General features: G+C 49.0%; 2 protein-coding genes across 2 annotated transcripts in view; one reads left to right on the top strand and one right to left on the bottom strand.

The window, feature by feature from the left end:
• DPP7 (dipeptidyl peptidase 7) overlaps positions 1-19,052 on the top strand; it is a 33,290-nt gene extending 14,238 nt beyond the window's left edge. The window contains exons 7-13 of the mRNA XM_065572225.1: positions 1,575-1,741; positions 4,638-4,698; positions 15,665-15,783; positions 15,864-16,020; positions 16,782-16,846; positions 17,675-17,745; positions 18,595-19,052. Of these exons, the coding sequence (XP_065428297.1) occupies positions 1,575-1,741; positions 4,638-4,698; positions 15,665-15,783; positions 15,864-16,020; positions 16,782-16,846; positions 17,675-17,745; positions 18,595-18,727 (773 nt within the window). The 3' untranslated portion in view covers positions 18,728-19,052. The remainder of the gene's footprint in view (positions 1-1,574; positions 1,742-4,637; positions 4,699-15,664; positions 15,784-15,863; positions 16,021-16,781; positions 16,847-17,674; positions 17,746-18,594) is intronic.
• LOC101946582 (kelch-like protein 9) lies at positions 5,797-14,945 on the bottom strand. Its single transcript, XM_005291430.5, has 4 exons — positions 13,628-14,945; positions 11,160-11,412; positions 8,305-8,465; positions 5,797-6,453 (listed from the first exon to the last, which is right to left on the bottom strand). Exons 1-4 carry the CDS (start codon positions 14,678-14,680, stop codon positions 6,037-6,039), a joined length of 1,884 nt encoding a protein of 627 aa, XP_005291487.2. The 5' UTR covers positions 14,681-14,945; the 3' UTR covers positions 5,797-6,036.
• Positions 19,053-21,993: the final 2,941 nt, after the last annotated feature.

The raw sequence follows: 21,993 nt of genomic DNA, 5'->3' as shown, positions 1-21,993 counted from the left end.
AGAGTGGTTTATTTTGGTTTACAGTGAAACACTTCAGCTAGATTGAAATGAGACCCTCTTCAACTGAAATAAGTGTGTCCTCACAGAGGTTTGCACTGGTTTAACTAAACCAATTTAAAATCACACCTTTAGGGCACGTCTTTACTACCCACCGGATCGGCAGGTAGCGATTGATCTATCTGGGATCGATTTATCGCGTCTAGTGTAGACACGATAAAATCGATCCCCGATCGCTCTGCCGTCGACTCCGGAACTCCACTGCAGCGAGAGGTGGAAACGGAGTTGACGGGGGAGTGGCAGCGGTCAACTCGCCGCCGTCCTCACAGCTAGGTAAGTCGACCTAAAATACGCAACTTCAGCTACGCTATTCGTGTAGCTGAAGTTGCGTATCTTAGATCGACCCCCCCCCCCCTCCCCGTAGTATAGACCTAGCCTTAGTTAGGCGGGTGTAACTTCCTCATGTAGAAAAGGCCTCAGGGTTTTTTTTTTATGTATATACACGTGATGCACAAGCAGATGAGGTGCATTGTGTGCAAGCTGACTGTGATGTCAGCAACTGTTTGATGATCCCAAGCAGTCTCTTACTGGAACCTTAGCAAACATTGTTTTTTCTCACCCTTCCGTCTTACTTATCACTCCCTCGCTTCTTGTTTGCTCGGTCCCTATTCCTCTGAGTAAAGAGGGCATGTGCTGGGACCGCTAATGCAACCGCTACTGCTAACTGAGCCAGAGAGGGCACTGTGTGGTGCAGTCTCAGCTAACCTAGGGTGTCTGCAGCAGGGCTCCTTTTCCGAGCCAGGTCTCCTGACTTTAGCAGGCCTCTCCAGATGATCTTTGCATTTTAAGGGGCATCTGAGCTGTAGTGACGCTGTGGGCCCCAGGTTTATTCTCACTCAGTGACTCTCACAGCTCCCAAATGGAAAAAGATGCTTTCCCCCCCTAACTACCAGTTCTGCAAATTCAACCCCAGATCTGACTGCAGCTGGGATCTTTCTGCCTCTGCCTGTCTTGGAATCTGCAATGAGAACTCGGCTGAGGCAGCACAAAGCCACATTCCCCCAGGGCTATGCTGGACCTGCAGAGCTAATGGGAGGGAAAACAACTCTGGGAGCAAATGAAAGAGGCCGACCCTCCTGCTGCAGGGAACCAGTAATCCTCATTAGCTGCCAGTGGGAGTTGTATCCTGCTGGGGAGAGACTAGGCTCCAGGAGTGGAAAGGAGTAACGGCTTGTCTACACTTAAAACACTACAGTGGCACAGCTACATTGCTGTAGTGCTTCAGTGTTGACACTGCCTATGCTAACAGAAGGGATTCTCCCAGCGGTGTGGGTAAGCCAGCCCCGCTCCCGCCCCCCCCCCTCCTCTAAGAAGCAGCGAGGTCAGCGGAAGAATGCAGGGTTATTACCCAAACTTGTGTAAGTTAATATGTAGTATTACAAACCCTGTTCTTGTTTGCATAGCTTCATATTACTCCTGACTAGCCAGCCACGTGGAATGAAGGAAACATGGCGCGGCTCTGTGATATCAGTTTACACTCTTCGGAGCATATGTATCACTTTTCTTTCCCTCTGCAGCCTACGATAGAATCAGCAGTGAAATGGCCACGTGCAAGAGGGTTTCTTGCAAGGAAGATGTCTACCAGCTGTTTGAGTTCGCTCGAAATGCCTTCACCATGATGGCTATGATGGACTATCCTTACAAAACAGACTTCATGGGTCACTTCCCTGCTAACCCCGTCAAGGTGAGTGCCAGGGCGCTGGAGGGATCAAGAAGAGCTCTTACACCTTCTTGAGACAATGAATATCATCTTGTGTGTTCTTTTCTTTTTGTCCTGCCGCTAAATATATCTGAAACTGATTGCCCTGAGAGGGATGGCTGCGGTCAGCCTCAGCCAACCTCTGCTTTCACTCAAGTTACACACAATACAAGCACATTGACTTAAACTTTCAAAAGTATCTAATCACTTTAGGAACCTCTGTTTTTTGGTTGTCCAACTTGAGACGCCTTTAAAGGGTTCCCATTCTCCAAGGGCAAGTGACTCGGACTTCCTAATAATCAAACTCCTTTTAAGATGTCTCAGGTCAGCCCCCTGCCCCACCACCTTGAGGCACCCAGAATCACTCGTTGCCAGGTCATAGACTATACGGTAGCACAGTGGAAGCAAGAACAGGATTTGTTCCCCCGAGTTTATATTTTTGATCATTTCTAGACAACTAATCCTTTTGACCTTTGTCCTGTGGTAATTCTTCCTCTCTCCATTCGCCCAGGGAAAACACACTCTGGAGAGCAAGGCTGAGACTTGTGGATATCCTTTCTAGAATAATACACTGTTTTGTGGACACTAGAATAAGAATATAATAGAATACCTAGCTGTTATCATCATTAGATCTTCAAGCACTTTACAAAGGAGGTCAGTATCAGCATCCCCATTATACAGATGGGGAAACTGAGGCATAGAGGGGAAGTGACTTGTCCAAGGTCACCCAGTAGCAGAGCCAGGAATTGAACCCAGGTATCCTGAGGTCCAGTCCAGTGCCTGATCCACACCATCTCACTAAATAGCCCAAAGGATTGGGACCCCCGTACGGAGCTCTCCAGTCACCCCTCCCAATCCATCTAGGGCAGTAGTGTCCTGGTGGTGTTTAGGTGGCCTAGGTCAAATGGCATTGATGGTCTTCATTCAGTTTCTGGTGTGTGGCCTGTAGTGCTCTTGGGCCACAGTGCTACAGCACAGAACTTCCCCCAAGTTCCTAACTGCTCCACTTGGCTGTTTTGCTAAGGAGTTCGTGAATGAGCCACAAAGAATGACTTTCCCCATCCTCTCCAATAGGTGGTCCTCCTCGGGCAGTTGAGGCACCATGCCGGGTGGTGTGGAGAAGCATGCGTTGCTGGGGCCCATGTTGGACCGAGGGTGACAACTGATAAAACCCCAGGCCAAGATTTTCACAAGCAACTGGTGATTTTGGGGGGCCCAATTTGAGACCCCTTAGGGGAGTCTGGTTTTCAGAGGCCGAGTGGTTGGCCCTCTGACCATCAGCTCCTTTGAAGGTGTCTCAAGTTGGGCCCCTAGCAGCAATGTCATTCTTGAAAATCTTGGCCTCCTCCTCTAGGCTATTAGCCTAGCACCTTCTGTCACCCAAACTCTGCTAAACACTGACATACTAAAGGGCTGTAACTGACTTCGATTCCCCCCACCTTTTTCCGCTGCCCTACTGCAGCCCTTTAACATTGTGGCTCCAGGGTGAACTGCTCATTTCCTGGCCAGGTCCTCCAACACACTCTGTAATTAGAGGACAAAACTGTTCCATTATCCCCTTACAAAGCAGCTAAACTCGGCTAAAATGCCTGAGTGAAAGAAGATCTGGAGGACCTTGAAAACTGGAGAAATAGGATGAAATTTAATAATACAAAGTCGTGCACTGAGGGAATAAAAGAATTGTTGCTATCATCTGGGGACGTATCAGTTGGAAGCGACAGAGGCGGAGAAAGACCTGGGTGTATTGGTTGATCACAGGATGACTATTAGCTGCCAATGTGATGTAGCTGTGAAAAAGGCTAATGTAATCCTAGGATGCGTCAGGCGGGGTATTTCCAGTAGAGAGAGGGAAGTGTTATTGCCATTATACAAGGCACTGGTGAGACCTCATCTGGAATAGTGTGTGCTATTCTGGTCTCCCGTGTTTAAGAAAGATGAATTCAAACTGGAACAGGTGCAGAGAAGGGCTACTAGGATGATCAGAGGAATGGAAAACCTTCCTTACGAAAGGAGACTCAGGGAGCTTGGTTTCTTTAGCCTAACCAAATGAAGATTGAGAGGAGATATAATTGCTCTCTATAAATACATCTGAGAGATAAATCCAAGGGAGGGAGAGGAGTTATTTAACTTAAAGGGCCAATGTTGACACAGAACAAATGGATATAAACTGGTCATCAACAAGTTCAGGTTTGAAATTAGACAGAGGTTTCTAACCATCAGAGAAGTAAAGTTCTGGAACAGCCTCCCAAGGGGAGCAGTGGGGCAAAAAACCTAATTGGGTTCAAGGCTGAGCTAAGTAAGTTGATGGAGGGGAAGGTATGATGAGATTGCCTACATTGGCATGTGGCCCATCTGTGACTGCTAGTAGCAAATATGTCCAACTGCTGGAGATGGGAAGGGCTCTGAGTTATTCAGAGAATTCTTTCCCAGGTGTCTGGCTCGGGGTCTTGACGACATGCTCAGGGTCTAACTGATCGCCATATTTGGGGTTGGGAAGGAACTTTCACCCAGGTGAGATTGGCAGAGACCCTGGGCGTTTTTCACCATCCTCTGCACAGGTCACTTGTTGGTTTAAACTAGAGAAAATGGTGGCATCTCTATAACTTGACGTCTTTAAGTCCCCTAACCTCTGGCTGAGTTACTGTTTATTGCTGACGGGGGTGGGTGAGGTTCTGTGGCCTGCAATATGCAGGAGGTCAGACTAGATCACTAGGTTCCTTCTAGTCTCAAAGTCCGAGTGGAGTGTCTGTTCTCATCCATTGTTTTGAAGCTTCCAGGATAATCTCGTTGTGAAACTGAGACCTCCAAACTAACTTCTAATTGCTTGTCATTTAAAGCATCTGTCTGGAAACTGACCAAAGTGTGTGTGTCCCTTATCCAGGTTGGCTGTGACCAGATCCTTGCACATCAGGACCATATTAAAGGACTGGTGGCTCTTATCGGTGAGTTAGTTTTATCAGCTTTGTCTTATTTGAAACTCTCCTTCAGAAGCACTTGTGAACGCTGAGTTCTCCCATATTGTTTCAGGGGCTATGGAACACTTTGCACTGCAGTAGCACCTGGACCTTAACACGTCACAGACAATGAATTAACCTTTCAGCTCCCACATGACGTAACTATTAGCTTGGATCTTGCCCACTTTTTCAGGGTATGTCTACACAGCCAGGGAAGGTGTGAGCCTAGCACAGGGCTAGCTTTAACCTAGCTAGCAAGGGGAACAGTAATAGGGAAGATGTGTTGGCATGGGCTAGCAACCACAGTACAAGCCTGCTGGGGACCCCGAGTAGGTACTTGGGTTGCTAGCCTGGGCTGCCACGTCTTCATTGCTATTGTTAACCATGTTAGCTAGATAATAGCTAGAATGGGCATGCCTGTGTACGCTGCCATCAGCTCTTGTAGACATACCCCTATGCTCTTTGGAGTCTCAGCCCCATGGACTTCCAGTGAGGCTTGGGCTCCAAGTCATTTAGGCCCTCTGGAAAATTTTACTCATACTCCAGCTCAATCAAAAGTTACAGGCTCGATTCAGCAGTCCCTGCTGGAGGTTCTCTAGCCTGTGTCTGCAGGAGGTCAGACTACATCAGTGGTTCTCAACCTGTTTACCATTGTGGGCCACACATGCAGCTCTCTGTGTTACATGAGCCACATCCACACAAGATATATCCTACCTGTATGGCCTTAAGGACGTCACGTGGGCCACAGCTGTGTGCTGATTGGGCCTCAAGTGGCCCGCAGGCCACGGGTTGAGAACCACTGGTCTAGATGATCCTAAAGGTCCCTTCTGGCCTTAAAATCTACGCATCTCTGTGTTTATATTGGGCTTCTCACTGGGGAGGGAGGGAGGGTAGGTGGGTATCTAACGTATGTGCCTAAGGCGACTTTGTAAGGAGATGTTTGACATTTTAAAAGAACTTTGAGTGCAATTTGCAGAGTAAAACACTTCTTTAGAACTACTCTGTTTTTTAGAACTACTCTATTTTTTTAAAAATAACTAAACTTCATCTTCGTTCATTTCAAAGAAGGTCTGCATATGTTAGAGATTTAGAAGGGAAAATATTCTTTATTTTTAAAATTAGAGAAGTATCCAGGCCAGCGCAGTGCGGCTAGGCCATGCCTCCACTTCCTCGTTCATTCTGCTTGCAGTGCACGCCAGCACCGTGCTAATGTTAAGCCAAGAATGTGCTGCTCCTAACTCCCGAGCAGCAGTGTTTGGCTAGGAATTGAGGAGAGCTCTTAAAATGCTTAGGGCCTTTGCCATGTGCTCCATCAGAGCAGCTCCTTCACGGCTCCAGTTCCTGCTCCCTTTGAAAAGCCGAGTGGGGCTCTTGTTTGTTGGTGATGAACAAGCTGAGGGTGGATCTCTTTCTGCTGTTGCCACCGGGCGAGCACTTCGCTCCTCTCTCCTGCTGGTCAGCTGTCATCTCACAGGACAGTTTAATCATGCAGGAGGCATGATCGACCAAAGCATGAGGCAGGGAGCCAGCTTTCTTCCATATCCTCCCGTCGGGATCATAGATGAACACGCCATCGTCTTTACTCATGCGTCGCAGCGATCCGCCGCCTGTGATATAGAGTCTAGAGTAGAGCACAGCGATGCTGAACTGGCAGCAGCCAAAGGGGGATAGTGTCAGCGTGGTCCACTGGTCAGTCATCGGGCAGTAATGTTCTGTCTCGTTCACTTGAATCCATTCCTCTGCCTGCAACGAACCAGATCACTGATTTGCTACATGACCGCTTGGGTGGATGGTACTGTAGCTCTGGACTTTTTCAATCTAACGATCCCCCACCCAATGAGTGATGCCAGTGTCTTAAGTCATGGTTAAAGGCAAATTATGTTCTTAAACCATTTGCCCACCAGGGGGCTCAGGGGGCCTCATTCACAGTTGAAATGTAGCAGTTAATTTAAAAGCATCCTAAGAAACCCATGTGAAACACCAAAGTGGTATCAGAAAATGGCTCTGAAGAGGGATCGTTCCTCTCTGGAAAATGGAGAAGGAATGCAGGGAAAAGCAAGTGCACCTAGGAGCGGAAAGAGCCCAAGGTCTGGTCTGTCCCCGTTAGATTTAAGGCACTGGGGGGCCCCTGAATGGTGGGTTATGTTGTCATGTCATGGACAGCAGCCAAGGTGAAGCTTGGGGGAGAGGAGGGGTCATCCGCAGCTCCATCTCTATCAACCCATCCTCTACATCAAAGGCTCCAAGGGCCAGTGTTTTTGCACCCACCGATTTAACCCACTTAGATACCTGGGTACCTGTCTGAATCTGCAGATCAGGCACCATGCTGGGATATGCAGGTGGCCAAAACTGAAGGCACAAAACCAGAGGGATCCAGTTAAAGGCAGGCCTGAAAAACTGCCCCACCACTAATGAGTTGTCGGTGTCAGTAATAACACAAACCATGTGTATCCTTATGCATTGAGCCTCTGCCTACGGAGCTGGAGGCAGAGTGCTTAGAACACCACAGGAGCTGTCGGTGCAGGATGGTGCATGGCCCGGAGCAGGGTTGCTTGTTACACATTGAATTCTCTTCCCTCCTGGAGGAGTGTGGAGACACTCAGAGAATCCTTTTGACAGGCAGGCTGCCACAGGACAGCTAGTCTAAAAGAAAAGCCCTCACCTATATCAACCCCCTGCAGTGAGTAAAATGGAAAGAGCTTTAGAAACCTGATTTACTTGATAGTTCTCTCTCTTTTATGGCCCTCATTACCGTAGTATCTGAGTGCAGCACGATTGCTAATGTATTTATCCTCACGACGTCCCTGGGGGGCAGGGCAGTGCTATTCTCCCCATTGTACAGATGGGGAACTGAGGCACAGAGAGACTTAGGCCTGGTCTACAGCTAAAAATGAGATTGAGCTAGCTCCATCGCTCAGGGCTGTAGAAACTTTGTGCCCTGTGTGATGTAGTTAGGTCGACCTGACCTCCACTGTCAGCACAGCTAGGTGACAGAAGAATTCTTCTGTCGACATAGGTACCGTCTCTCAGAAATGGACAAACCCCTTCCTTCAACGTAGGAACCATCTACGCCACAGCGGCACCCTAGCTGCAGCTCCCAGCTGTGCCGCTATATCTGCTCTAGCGTAGACGTGGGCTAAGTGACTTGTCCAAGGAAGTCTGTGACAGAGCAGGGACTTGAATCCAGGCTAGCTCCCTACCCACTGGACCATCCTTCCTCTCTCTGTTCTGCTTGCTTTCTGCATGTCTCTCGGCACGCATGAGGAGAATCGGCTTGTCCGTTTCACTCCTGCATTAGGATGCGACTGCAAAGGAATGAGGATTTGGCTTTTAAAACATTTCCATTGATGCTGTAAATATTCTTGATATTGGTAGTAACTAGGATTTGATTAGAACAGGGCAGCAACTCATGAAAACAATTGTATGGACCTAGGCATTTGCACGGGCTTATTGGCTTGTTCACCACTGCATTAGTACCCTGCAAGACTGAAATCCATTGAAATTAATGAAGTTTACAGTGTCATCAAACTAGAATAATACAGTCCTGCATCTGGGGCACCACCTGGCCATTTCTAAGAACAGATCCCAACTTACAGCATTTAAAGTCCTGCCTCCAATACAGAAGATCCTGTCTCCGACTGCAGCCATTCCATGGTCACACCGGGCGAAAGTCATGGCACGGTTAGCGATCCAGCGCCGGAGGCGAGGGAGGTAGCTGTATGTGTCCCTCAGGGTCTTGCCAGCAGAAAAGCCCCCTGGAGGAGAGAAGCGAGGAGAGAGTCCCTCTGCCCTGCTAAAGCTGTTCTCATCAGAGGCTCACAGCACTCTGCAAACAGGCATTAAGGGAGCCTTGCCAGCCATCCCTGCCTAAGTCATGGTGAGGGGAAAGTGCTCCAGCTACATATGCAGCCTTGCCAAGGTGCTGTATCCTGAAGACCCAGCTGTCTCTCCTGTGGGGAGGGGCTTCCTCCCCAGAAAGGGCAGGACCTTGTTACAAGTGGCGTGTGCCAGATGAGCATCCAAAAGTCTGGAGGTTTTAAAATCAAACCTCTTGGATGTGAAAAGTGTCTCCTGCAAACAGGTTTCCCCCCCACGAGATTTTATGGTGGCACGTGGGGTATTTCCAACCCAAGCAGGAAGCAGGAACAGCCTCTCTTGGGGGATCTGCTTCCACCGGGCACCAGGACGTGCAGAGATGCACAAAAGTGGCTATTTAAAAAGAAATCTGTTGAAACATCTTTCAATTTTCAAGTTTTGCCTGATTCTTGAATCTGAACCAGTTCCTGTTCTCTAACCGTTCCCTGGCGCTAAGACACCCCTCGCGTGGGTCTCTCAGGGCTGCAGTAGACCAGCTTCCTCTCTGTGAGGCAGGAGGCTAGTATTTGACAGGGCACACCCCTTCATGCTCACTGAACTGAAGAATGCAGACAGAGTCTCTGAGTTAAAGATAAGGGAGGACAGGAGGTCAAATGTGGCTGACACAGCACTTAACTCCGGGTTTTCCAGATTGTGTGTAAACACTCTCCACCCCCACGCTGTCTGCTTGGATACAGCACGTTTTGTTTGAAGCTCTCAGACCAGCACTGCGTGCGGAATTGTTCAGTCTGACTGGACAGAGCTGTGGATAAGACCCCACGGGCTAGTACTGTGAATGGGATTATGTGATGGGGCTGCCTGTGATAGCACGGGACTAGACTCAATGACCCCGTCCTATGTTCCTTTCTAACTTCAATGAGACATAACCATGGGATGTCAGCACTTCACCGTGTTTTTAATGCATTCGTTCTCACGCCACCCTGGGAGGGAGGGGAGCATCTTTATCCTCGTTGTACAGATGGGAAACAGACACAGAGGCTAAGTGACTTGCCTAAGCTCCTGCAGGAAGTCTGTGGTGGAGCAAAGAATTGAATCCCAGTCTCTCAAGCCCAAGGCTAGTGCCCGAACCACTGGGCCATCCTTCCGACCTAGGTCAGCCGGTCACTCTGGCTGATCCAGGAGCCTTGCACTGGATCCAGGGTTTAAGAGGTGCCATTTCAGATGGGCTTTTATGCTTATTTGGACACTAAGGTAGCACTGATCTCAGAGTCTTACGCTTCAGTGTCCTTCTCCTAAGATACCACAGTATAATTATATATTAAATGCACCATGCAAATTGCACAGTTCAAATCAAATCAAGGAGGTCCAGGAACTCGATCCCAATGATCATTTCTAGCCTTAAAATTGATGAAAGTCAAAAACCAAAGGTTCCTACGGCAGTGTCAAATCATCTTAGAGCACACAAGCAATACCTTGAATGTCATTATGTTAATGATGCGCTTTCTTTTGACATGAGACAGGACTAGCGCTGACTGTACGTTATACTACGTGTCCAAGTTAGCAATTGCTGAAGGAACCCTTCATTTTTGTATTTCCGGATGTGTTTAATACATTGCGTTAGGTAGTTGTGTCCTAGGCGGGGCTGGTAGAATTGATAAGACTTGTTTATAACTTTGCCAAACGTTAAGTGGTTGAACTGAAATTTTTCCATGACAGGTGTCTGTCTCGGGCTGACCCTTTTTTTGGAAAATTCCAACCAGAACAGTGTAGCCGTTTCCACGATTGAGGCTAGGGGGAAACGCATTGTTTTGCCATGTTAAAAAAAAATCTGGCAGCTTTTCCTTTGAAAAATTCTAGTGTCCCCATGCTTGGGGGCAGGGGATGAATGAGGCAGGGGGTCCTGTGGAAAAAATAGTATGTGATCGTGTAATTAAACAATGTATGGAAGTGCTTACGCACAAAGGGACTGAATTAGGGTTGCCCAGGCAACCTTAATTTTGGCATTTTCTAACTTTTGAGTGTTTGACTTTGCAACCTTAGTAACGTTCTTTTACCAGGGCGTGGGCGTGCAGTTAGTAAATCATATTGCAATAGTGCCCACGGTCCGCATAAGGCCTGGGGCCTCATTGTGCCAGGCGCTGTACAGAAACATCAGATGGCCCTTGCCCTGAAGAACTTACACTTCAGTTACTTTTTGTGCTTCGTTGCCTAGGCTGAGCGCTCCAGAGCAGTGCAGGGGTGTTAGCCCCACATCTTCCATTCAAATGCACGTCACGTGTGTGTCTAAACATGCGGCAGTGCTTTGGAAATCTCACCCTAGTTTGCTTTCTTAAAGGAAAGCAGCTGGAACTTGGCCAAGACACCACGGTCAAAATTCCTGGTCTGACAAAACGTGCAACGGGATGTTTGACTGCAGCTGGCCAAGATCCTATTGTAACTTTTCTCTGCAAGACGCTGCCCTCTGATGTAACGGCTGGCATTGGGTCAGGAGGAGGAGCACCACTTATTGATTCACCAGCCCCATACAGCACTATGGATTTCCCTGGTCAATCGCCCATCCAAGCACTGTCCTAGTCCAGTCTGCCTTGACCGTAAGGTTCAAGTAGCTACGTGAGTTCCAAGAGCAGCGTCACCTGAAATGTAGAGGATTCCCTTGTGGATGGTGCCTGCGTGATCAGCCACTGGCACTGGGAAGGGAGCCGCGCACTCCCACGTGTTCTGCGCAGGCTGGTATGCTTCCATGGTGTTGGTGAGCTTCCCCAGCAGCGTCCCGCCGCCCACAGCCAGGATGCGATCAGACAGCACATCCGCGTGGAAGCGCGTTCTCCTCTCCAGCATGCTGGAGACCTGGAGCCATGACATGTCACGGGGATCGAAGCGGAACACCTAGGATCACAACAGAGGGAACAGTGGTCACTGCGCCAGGCAGTGAGCTAGCCAGGCTGGTGGGAGACAGGCCTGGCTTTAAGAACTGCTATGCACTGCACTCACTGGGTGTGACTGCAATGGTGTAGACGTGCCTGATCTAGCTTTAATCGGCCTAGCCTGGGTACCAGAGCAGTGAGGCTGCAGCTTCACGAGCTTTAATGTGGGTTGTACAAGACTGCCCCGAGCCCTGGATAATTCCTCGGGCAGCTGGCCCATGCCTAAGGCTGCGTTGCCACAGCGTCACTGCTCCAATTCATAAGCTAGCTAGATTAGAATGAGCACAGTACGTCTACGTGTGCTGCAGGCACACCCCGGGAGTCCAGGGTAGCCCCCCTTTCAGCTGAGAGGGCTAATACAGCCCAGCCTGAATGGTTCCTTTAAATGGCACTTAGTGTGCCCCAAGTCTAAACAAACCTGTACAACTTCGTCTGCACACAGGACCGAAATGCTATAGAGCTTTTCTGAATGTGTGTGGGTAAGATCTACGCAACACCCCCTCCACAAAGTTACAGCTCAGGCCACAGCGAAAGCTGCGTGTGTTTCTTGAGCTACTTATTTAAACAGGGCAAGTGATAAGAACCTGGTACAAGGCTCTATGCTGTAGCCTGACAGAGATGGGCTGTCTCGGGAATCCCACCTGAGCCATGGGAAACTACCACCGAGGGGGCTGTCAGAACAAGGCTTCCAGCTGGAAACCAGTGTGATCCTCCTTACGGAGCAGAACTTGGCTTGATCTACAGCAGCCAGGCTGGCATGTTAATTCACTCCTGGTTGTTAACAACTCTCTGCTGAAGACACAGCACCGCTATCACCCTCTGTCCTCTTGCCACCACCTGACCAGCGCTTCGTCCCAGCCTGGTCTGAGGCTTCCCATCTCCTGGGCAGAGCTGACCCTTTTGGGTGGGGTTGAAGGGACTAGACCAGAAGAGCCTCTGGGATGCTGGTAGCACTGTGCTGCTTCCTGCAGCCTCCCTAATCCCCTAACCCCCCCTCCCATTAAGTCTGATTGGAGGACAGAGTTTGCCAGAGACCCTGGGGGGCAACCAGTTTGGGCTCTAAGCACAAAGTGACATTTAGCAAGTGGGGCGCTGAGCCCCACCTGCGCTAACACTCTCTAGCTAACCCCTGAAACAATGGTATCTTACTTCCTAGGCAGGGGCAAGACATTGGAGCTGGGGCATGTACGGGGGAGGGGGGGAATATTCACCCTTCATGGGCAAGAGAAATGGAGGTGCTTCTTCTCCGTCTCTGGAGATATTTAAGAGTAGGTTAGATAAATGTCTATCAGGGATGGTCTAGACAGTATTTGGTCCTGCCATGCGGGCAGGGGACTGGACTCGATGACCTCTCGAGGTCCCTTCCAGTCCTATAATCTATGATTCTATGATTCTTTTAAGGAGAGTCGAACTGTAACTCTTGCCCTTGCTAGAGCGATTTTTGCGGCAGAGGGGATGGTCTGAATATGATCCTGTTTCAGTGGGACTGGGTCAGGCAGCAGAGCTCAAAGGCCATGACGATTGATGGATGTGGGCCGGTGTTCTACTACTTCAGGTATTTGAGGTTGGCCTGGTTTGGGGCTGGCGTACAAGGGTTTCTGATGTGATCCACGGAAGTGGAATATATTAAACAGAGATGGAGAGTTTGACTGTCCTAACTTGTCTCCCAAAGGACGTGGTGGGAGCCCCGTCCCCAGAGGGATTTTAAAGCTGGACAGCGCACTAGGAAATACCTTGTAGGAGCAGACCTGCCCTGGGCAGCCTGGAGGAGATGACTCCGTTCCGCTCTCAAACACGACTTCTCTTATACCTCTCCAGGAGAGTGACGAGTGATTCAACCCGGTCATTACTCTGCGGCCATCCTGAGCAGTGCTGTGAACTGAGGGAGACCGTTCGCATGCAGCTCTTCAGTCTCTGCAGGGCCATTTGTCTCTGCCGTGTTCAAGGCCAGTGCTTTCCAATGAACGTTAGGCAGCTAAATAAGGGGTCTGGGTTTTTTCCCAGTTATGCTGGACACCTGCGACCCCCACTGACTTCAGTGAGAGTTGTGAAAGCTCAGCGCCTCTGAACATTGACTTTCGGTACCTAGTGGGGAAATTGGCCTTAGCTCTTCTGAGCCTGTGTGTGTACAGAACTCCCTTCGAGCACTTGATTCCCTCTAACCTAAAGCGCCTTACCTCGTTTGAAGGATGTTTCCCTGCGGGATCAAATCTGAACTGGCCGCCGATGACAAAGAGGAAGTTATTGATCACAGCTACACTGTGGTTGTAGACAGGTGTGGCGAGTTCACCTATCTTTCTCCATGCACTGCAGCTCTCATCTGCAGCCCACATGTCTCTGCAGACTCTGTTGTCCGTGGTTCTGCCACCAAGAATCAGCAGCATAGAGGAGCTGGAGCGGATGCTTGTGTGTTGAGTCTGCAGGACTGGCTGAGCATACAGCTGGGAGTGGTAGATTAGAGCCTCCTGGAGGTACCTATGGCACTCCGAGTCTGTCCTCATAATGGGTGTTTCCTGCACGTATCTCTGCAGATCCCGCAGAGGAATGAGAGGAAATCGGATTCGCCTTAAAATATCTGCCGCTCCTTTCAGCCTCGCGCTGTCATGCAGCAGCCAGCTTACAGCAGCGTTGAATAGCTCCATCTCGGTGCACCCGGCCATGTCTGTCTTGTCTAAGATTTCACACAGGGTCTCTTTGTCCAGCTCCTTCATGCACTGAGGATCAGTCAGTATCTGTCTGTAGTGCTGCCCTACGTGGTACATGGCTTTCTGTCTCAACTCTTCTGGACCAAGCCTCCTAGCGATGTTGAGTGTGTCCAGGCAGTTCTTGTGATTCAGGCCGTCCTCCAGAAACTGAAAACACAGCTTGATCACTTCCCGGACGAGAAGGGTTTCTGCCGCCTTGAACGTCTCTTCGACGTTCTGTAGGGAGAGTTCCAGTTTGTTGGAGTAAATGAAGTTGAGAACATTCCTCAGCCCCCCAGCGCTGATGGCTTTCAGCTGCACGTTCGCATCGGGGCTCCCGGCACGGGACGAGTTTCCAACAAACAGGATCTTGCAGTAATTGCTCGCTGAAGCCAAAATTATCTTGTGCGCAGGAAAGCGAACCCCATCTGCCTCCAGCGTTACATCACACAGCGCGTTCTGTGAGCGGAGGCTGCATGCTCCGTCCAGGAGTTTAGCCAGGTATGTGTCCGATGTGAGAGATTGGCTTGGAAAGCTGAGCGACATCCCTCTGAAAGCTGCCTTGTGACCAGGAGAGGCGCAGGAATCTCTCTGCAGGTGTCTATAAGGAGTGACTCCTTGCCCCCATGTAGGGGTTTTCAGTGGAGCCTTCAGTCTCGCTCCTTGGGGAGCTGGGTCTGTCAGACTCTTCCGAATCCTGTCTTATAGTCGGCAGGAGCACCAAGTGCTGTGTGCTCAGCAGAGGAGACTAGCGGTACTATCACTGGCGTTCGTCTGTAGTGTTCCTTTTGGGCTCCTATATGAGCAGGTCACTTGAGTGGCAGGCAGCAAACAGTCCTTCCTTCTCTTCTCTATCTGCCAATTATTCATCCACACAAAGGCGCCCAGTCTCCTCCAGCTCCCATGCTACGCCTGATTGACTTGTATTGGCCAGGTACTCGTTTTCATCTGGGCAAGTCTGGGCATGTCGCCCTCCCTTTTTCAATCCGTGATCAAACAAAATTCTTTCTTTGCAGGGCTGGCATTGGCCAGTTTGCTTAAGTTGCTGTCTTGAAGCTGCAGTAAATACACCCTGGGGGGTGGACAGCCACTAGCCTTGTGCGGTTTGAGAATTCAGTTCGGGATAGTTTGTGTGAGAGACTATACAACAGCTGAAGTGAGTTAGTCTGAGATTCACGTAGGGCCGAGACCAGATCTGGAACGAGATGGGAGAGCTAACGAGGCACAAAGACCCAGGGGGCCTGTTGCGGACGCTGGGTGTTGCAGAGAAGGGGATTCTCCCACAGCCAATGAAGATATGGCGATGGTTTTGCTGATCTAATGACTAGGCAGGTGGAGAGCTGTGATCTTTACTACAGCCTGGCTCAGACTGGCATGCAGCCTTTTAGATCTATTCCCCTCTCCACACCCCCTGATCTCCTTACGTCTTCTCGGGCTGGTCTCTCAGCTTGAGTTCTTTGGGGTCGCTCTGGGTAGCGCAGCCATTGAGCTATTGGCAGCCCAGCTTAACTCTGTCTTTCTGCCTGACAGGAGTGTTCTACAACTCGACTGGGATGGCGCCGTGTTACGACATATACAAACAGTACAGAAAATGTTCTGACCCAACTGGCTGCGGCATCGGCCCAGATGCCGAGGCGTGGGACTATCAGGTACGCTGCTTGGAGGAATCAGTGGACTTTAATACAGATCCTCCCCCTTTCCATCTTGACAGTTCCCATTTCCATCACAGGCTTGTACCGAGATCAACTTAACCTTCAGCAGCAACAACGTGACCGACATGTTCCCTGAAATCCCGTTCACCGAGGCTATGAGACAGCAGTACTGCTTCAACAAATGGCTCGTGCACCCGCGAAGGGACTGGTTGCAAACAATGTTCTGGGGCAGCGGTAAGCTGCATGTTGCTGGTTATTCCTTTGCATCATCTGTGTATTTCCCCACCACGGTCCCTGCATTCTGGGCTGGAGAGCGGGATAGCATTAAGGGGAAGGGCTGGCTCAGTTATAATGAACGAACACACACACACACACACACACACACATACCCACCCACCCACCCACCACGGGTGGTAAGTGATTCGTACAGTTGCAGCTGTTCTCTTAGTTAAGGACTGCAGCCAAATCAACCAGGCTCTAGTCTCTCCTCCCATTTCCCTAATGCTCCCCCACTGCAACTCCCCTCTAGGACCATAACTCTGCCCTACCCTCTCTCCTGCCCCACCCCCCTCTCCCAACTCTGCCTCCTCCCTCCCTGTTGATTCTTGCACCAACACAGCAGACTGGCCCCAGTAAAGCATGGAGGCTGGTCATGCTTGGGGTGGAGCTGGAGCTGGACAGGACTGGCTTCTTTCTGGAAGAATGAGCAGCAATCTCTTCTTGGCACAGCTTCCTTTCCACCTCCCCCTCTGCGCATCTGCTCTTCATGCACCTCTTGTTAGAGGGGAGGTGGTGGCAGAGTCCAGGAGAAGCCTGGCTTTCTGTAATCAGTCCATACTGTACTTCACTTAAAAACAAGTGGAAAACCAAAGTGACTGCCAAGAATTTTTTTAATTTTCCACTGTCGTTTGCACACCCTGAAGCAGCTAAACAGGTTTTGGTAAATGGACAGGAGAGTAAAGGGGCCCCTCAGATATCATCTGTGTGAATTTCAGACCTGAAAGCTGCAAGCAACATCATATTTTCGAACGGAGACTTGGATCCGTGGGCAGGCGGTGGCGTAAGTATCTACCTCGCTGTGGGCTGAGCACAGGTGTGAGAGACCCCAGTTCTTAACCTGGCTGACCTCACCCTTTCTGGCTAGTGTTAACAGACCCCCTTAGGCTGCTTCGTGGCAATGCCGGATGGCTACAGAGCAGGCAGCAGTTGCTCATGTCCAGCCTGTTCAATAGGTATCTTTGCTCTGCTGGCCCCGGACACTGTGGCAAAGGGTACGTTAGTCTAGCAGGAAGGCTGCTGCTTTCTGCCAAAGAGGGGATTGGATTATATTGGCCGTGCTGCAGCAAAGCCCATTTCGTTTGACATAACAGCTCTTTGCACTAGCGTCGGCTGGGGCAGAATTTGGTGAAGTAGAACTAGAACCAGCTGTGGCTGTAGCACCCCCACCCTCCAGCTCCCGTTGCTCCACCTGCCGTTGGAAAGCCAACTTCTTCCCAGCAATAACACCCCAACTTCTAGTTGCTGAAGATCAGATTTGTGCAAACTAAAAATGAATTCATTCTTCCCAACAACCTGAGGCAGCCGTGGTAACGCCTGAAAGGCTCGTGGTTCTGGTCAGATCTGTTTTATTGGGGAAATAAGCCTGGCCACAAACGTTGACGCTTTTCACCTGTAATGGAGGAAATGTCAATTTCATTTGAGAAAACACATTTGACTGAGGGGGAGGAAAACGAGGGCTTATGATGATCTTGACACAGCTGTACCTGTCCTGCTCATGACTATGTCAGGGTCCTGTTGCCCTTCCTGGCTCTGTCTTTAATTTTTAAAGCCCTTATTCAACACACGTGTCTGGTATAAGGAGTTTGACTTGCACATTTTATTATTCCAGATAAAGAGTAACCTCAGTTCCTCACTAATTGCAATAACCATTAAGGGAGGCGCTCATCATCTGGATCTCCGGTATGTAGCCTGTAACCATAAGCCTTTGCTTACGGCCTCCCTGTTGGCCTGGGTGATCCCAGCAATGAAAACCACCAGTAACCTCAGCAGGAGACAGCCCACCAAGCACCATGGGCACTAAGCTGCTGAAACGTTGCTTTGGAAGAAGAGCCATCCCCTTACCCAACTCAGTGCCCTGCGCTCTGCCCCTCCTTGAGCATGGAAATGGTGTTTGGTTCATAGCTGCTGTTTTACCGTGTTCACTTGGTCTCATCACTGAGGAAGGGCCCTCTTGAGCAGGGCTTGTGCCAAGTTGTTCTCAGTGGAAGCTCCTTTCCAGAAAAGTGCTTTCTTTCTCCCCCGTAGGGCCAGCGCTCTGCCCCAGTAACCCGACAACCTATATGCAGTGCCCACTGCAACATACCACCACTCAAGCTTTCTTTCCTTAGTTAGAAGCTGGTTGGCCTTGAGCACGGAGGACAGTAATGTGCCTTCCATCCTGAGCTACCCAAACTCAGGGAGAGCCCATTACTCCCTTTCCTGCAGGCATACTGACCACCTCCCCACTCTTACTTTGGTTTGTACTGTAACTTATTTCTCAGGGTTACACACTACTCGAATGGTTTAAAGCTGCATCGTAGAATGGTAAGCAGGCGGTACATCTACAACCTTGTTCTCCATGGCTGGAGCTATCCCCCGCACAAGAGGGGAAGCCCTCCTCTGACAAATGTTTTATGTAAGGAAACTAGATCCTTTGCACCTCAGCTAGCTACTGACTCTTGAACATGGCTGCTATGGCCTCTGAGTAACTGTATGCTCATGCTGGGATATGGACAACTAACTCTTGTATATGCTTGGCATTCCCTACAGAGGCCATAATCCAGCTGATCCTCCATCTGTCACAGATGCACGCAACCTAGAAGCAAGGATTATCCATAACTGGGTGACGTCTGCTAGGATTGAGGGAGCCTGGGAGAAGATGTCTGCGGGTATATCACCATAAAGATATCCATCCGGCCACCAGCAGGAATGTTGTGCTGCTAGTGTGTGTACCAGAAAGCACGAGGGTGGCAGCCGTAGGAGCTACTTGTGCACGGACCATCTGACGAAAATGTCAGTTCAAATGGCTCTACTGCGGTGATAAAAATTCACCTGTCAAGCGTCCTGTGAGTCAGTCAAGTCTGTCAAAAGAAAACGCGTAGGCCAAATCCATTGACTGAAGGCAACAGCACTTTGCACTAGTCACATGCTTACCTGCATTGTATCAAAGATATGATTGTAATGGGAGAAGGAGAGAATAAAAGCTTGCCTGCAAGAGTTAGACCATTCCTCAGGAACTGGGTCATACTTCATGTACATGCTTTCCAGAATGGTAGAGGAAAGAATGTGCCCCTGCTGTGAGAGTGAGGTATGATTATTCACAGCCCACACCAATCTCCAGCGTTACACACAACCAGAGGACACATGTAGCTTATGTGCAGCTAGAAACAGTATGTCTTCAAAGAATCATAGAATGTCAGGGTTGGAAGGGACCTCAGGAGGTCATCTAGTCCAACCCCCTGCTCAAAGCAGGACCAAATTTTTGCCCCAGATCCTTAAATGGCCCCTTCAAGGATTGAACTCACAATCCTGGGTTTAGCAGGCCAATGCTCAAACCACTGAGCTATCCCTCCTCCCAATGCTTAAAAGGAGAAAGTTCTCTTGGGTGACTTGTGAAGAAGTAGAGGTAGGGTACTAGTTATAATGATTAGTGAGTTGTAGGGAAAATATATATATATATATATATATATAGGTGATTGGTCAGCTGTGGAGTAGAGACTAAAGTTTGGAGAGCACGTACCTTATCTAAGGTAATCCCAATGTGAACAGCTATTGTACAGGAACCATTAGCAGTGAATAAGTAGTCACATTTCCAATGATGACCCCTCCGTTTATTTCAAAATAAATTACAAGTTTATTAAAGTATGTGATAGAATTCCACGGGCTGGCTTTTGAATATAACCAAAGAGGATACAAAAAGGATATTTTTCTCTCACCCTGAGAGGTGAAATAAATTCATCTTTGCACATTAACAAGTAGACTCTTACCTACTGCAAATACTGTGTACCAATAAATACTAGCAAGACTGAAAAAATATTACATCTTAGTAATTAATTATATGCCTTAAAGTAAAATGTATCACTTTACCATGATGGGGGGGAGAAGGATCATCCCAGGCTCGTGTTACTGAGGTGGGTAAAGTACAGCACTTGTTCAGCTTCTTACTGTTGCTCAACTCAATGCTCAGTGTTGGTTAATATTTACACTGATGAATCTCTGCTTCCATCAGGCCTCAGGTGGTTCAGATAGATACTAGGGCCAGTCCTTGATGCTTTTTCACATGATTCAGAGCAGACCCTCCAGGCACTGGGAGTAAGTTTCCCACATAGAGCAAGGGTCACAGAGGTTAAAGCGGAAGCATTCCAGCAATTGGCAGGGTTCATAGTGCCCCATGAGAGGCGCGCTGAATGTCTCTACAGAGGAGAGCCGGGAAAGGAGTAAAGTCAACTCTCCCCCTCCCCCAATGGAATCCCCACCTCTAGCTCCCAAGATAAGCCAAGGCCAGGTGGCTGTCTCTCTCGGCAATCTTTTATCCTTGCTCTGCTACAGGAATTGCTTCTTGATTACACGGCCTTGCTAGCACTCCCAGCTCCTGGAAAGCAGGAACCACACAGAGACCATGCCCCTGATTAGGATCGGTCTTTGCCACATGATGCATTAACAAAGCAGCTAGGCGAGGTGCGAGCCACCTAGAAAGTACTCTAAGCTACAATCTTTGAACCAGTGGTGGCCAGTGGCCTGCTCTCTGCCCTTTGGGTGACTTCCAACTTTCCACTCTGAGAGGAGGCAAGAGTTCTTTTTAACCCTCTTGCACCTCATGAAAGATTCTAAAATATGAAACTTAACAAGGAAAGTAGTTCTGCAGATTAGATTTGTTCCTCTTTAGAGGATAACGCCTGAAAGTGGCTAAAAAAGGAACATCAGTGAAGTATAGAAGAAATAAAATAGTAAAGGCTTTTAGATGATAGAGTGTGGGGATAAGTTAGATATATAGCAAGACAGAGGCAGAATTCAGCTTTCATCTTGTCAGAAGTAGCTCCATCAAATGGTGGGGGGCAGGGGAAGTGTCATGCTTCATAATCTGTTGCAGATTTCTGTGGCAGACAAATCTGACCCAGTTCAGCACAGATTTCCTTTATGGTTTTTAAACCTTGGGTAAGAGGACAGGGTATATAGTGAAAAAATCTAGTTATCAAGTACATCCTACAAAGTGGCAACTGGGATAGTCACAGCTATTGCAAGCCCATCCACCATTTCCTGGAAAAAGTTTCAGAGTAACTGGCTAAGAAAGGAAAGAACTAGGAATGTTTTCGCAAGACATGAACTGACCAGCTGGTAAGAGGAGTAGACAGCTCCTCCCACTAACTCAGCCCAGCATGGTGGATTAAGACCTACAGCAGTGGCTTTGTTACCAAAAGGCTCATCATTCCACTGTATCATCACATACGACCATATGGAGCATAGGGGCAAGTTCCAGAAACAGTAAGAAATGCTGCCTCTGGTTACAGAATATAATAGCTTAACCCAGGGCTTGAAAAATCCACACACAAGTCAGAAACTTTCCCTGGGCAGCATTAAAGTTTGTGTCATCACTTCCAACAGTACTTAAGATTTCATTTAAAAAACACTGATGTTTTTAGTCCTTTGCAATCTGCCAATAACCTTCCAACAGTGAATAAATGCAGTATTTTCTTTGAGGCTGCAGCGTTTCTACTGCAATGAGACTGCCAAGCAGCAATGTGAAACTAACTAGACTGGTCAGTTTCATTGCTGCTGTTCAGAATCCTGAGAGCAGCAAGGAAACTTGTCTTCCTTTCACTTTCAGGCTGCTTCTCGAGAAAGCTCACAGCAGGAGGAGTAAGTACTGTAGTCTCACAGGTGAAGAACCAAAAAAAAAAAGGCTAGGACAGCCTACAGTAGCAGAAACTTGCCTTCTCAACCCCTCATGACGGAGGCACGAGGAGAACGGAAGGCAAAGCTTCTTTCCCTCCCAGCAGTTGGAGAGGATGAGTGGAGCTTCAGATTGAATCTGACTCTTAACAGGACCATATAAAATATGGAGGAGGCCCAAGAGATTCCAGGCACAGCACCTTGGTAGAAATCCCCATACTTAAAGGGTGGCAGTGGGGTTGGGCTTCTCAAATGGGGGTTTCACTTCTGCCCCATATC

This window comes from Chrysemys picta, chromosome 18, assembly GCF_011386835.1.
Source record: "Chrysemys picta bellii isolate R12L10 chromosome 18, ASM1138683v2, whole genome shotgun sequence".
Lineage (NCBI taxonomy): Eukaryota > Metazoa > Chordata > Testudines > Emydidae > Chrysemys > Chrysemys picta.
The sequence above is the reverse complement of the archived record's forward strand: the minus strand, read 5'-3'. Positions and strand labels throughout refer to the sequence as shown.

What these genes read in the sequence shown, in the direction of transcription:
- LOC101946582 (XM_005291430.5), bottom strand. Translation starts at nt 14,680, where the DNA reads ATGTCGCTCAGCTTTCCAAGCCAATCTCTCACATCGGACACATACCTG. An exon ending in GGAAACATCCTTCAAACGAG is followed by an intron (nt 11,413 to 13,627) that starts GTAAGGCGCTTT and finishes TTGTGATCCTAG; the next exon opens with GTGTTCCGCTTCGATCCCCG. An exon ending in GGGAATCCTCTACATTTCAG is followed by an intron (nt 8,466 to 11,159) that starts GTGACGCTGCTC and finishes TCTCTCCTCCAG; the next exon opens with GGGGCTTTTCTGCTGGCAAG.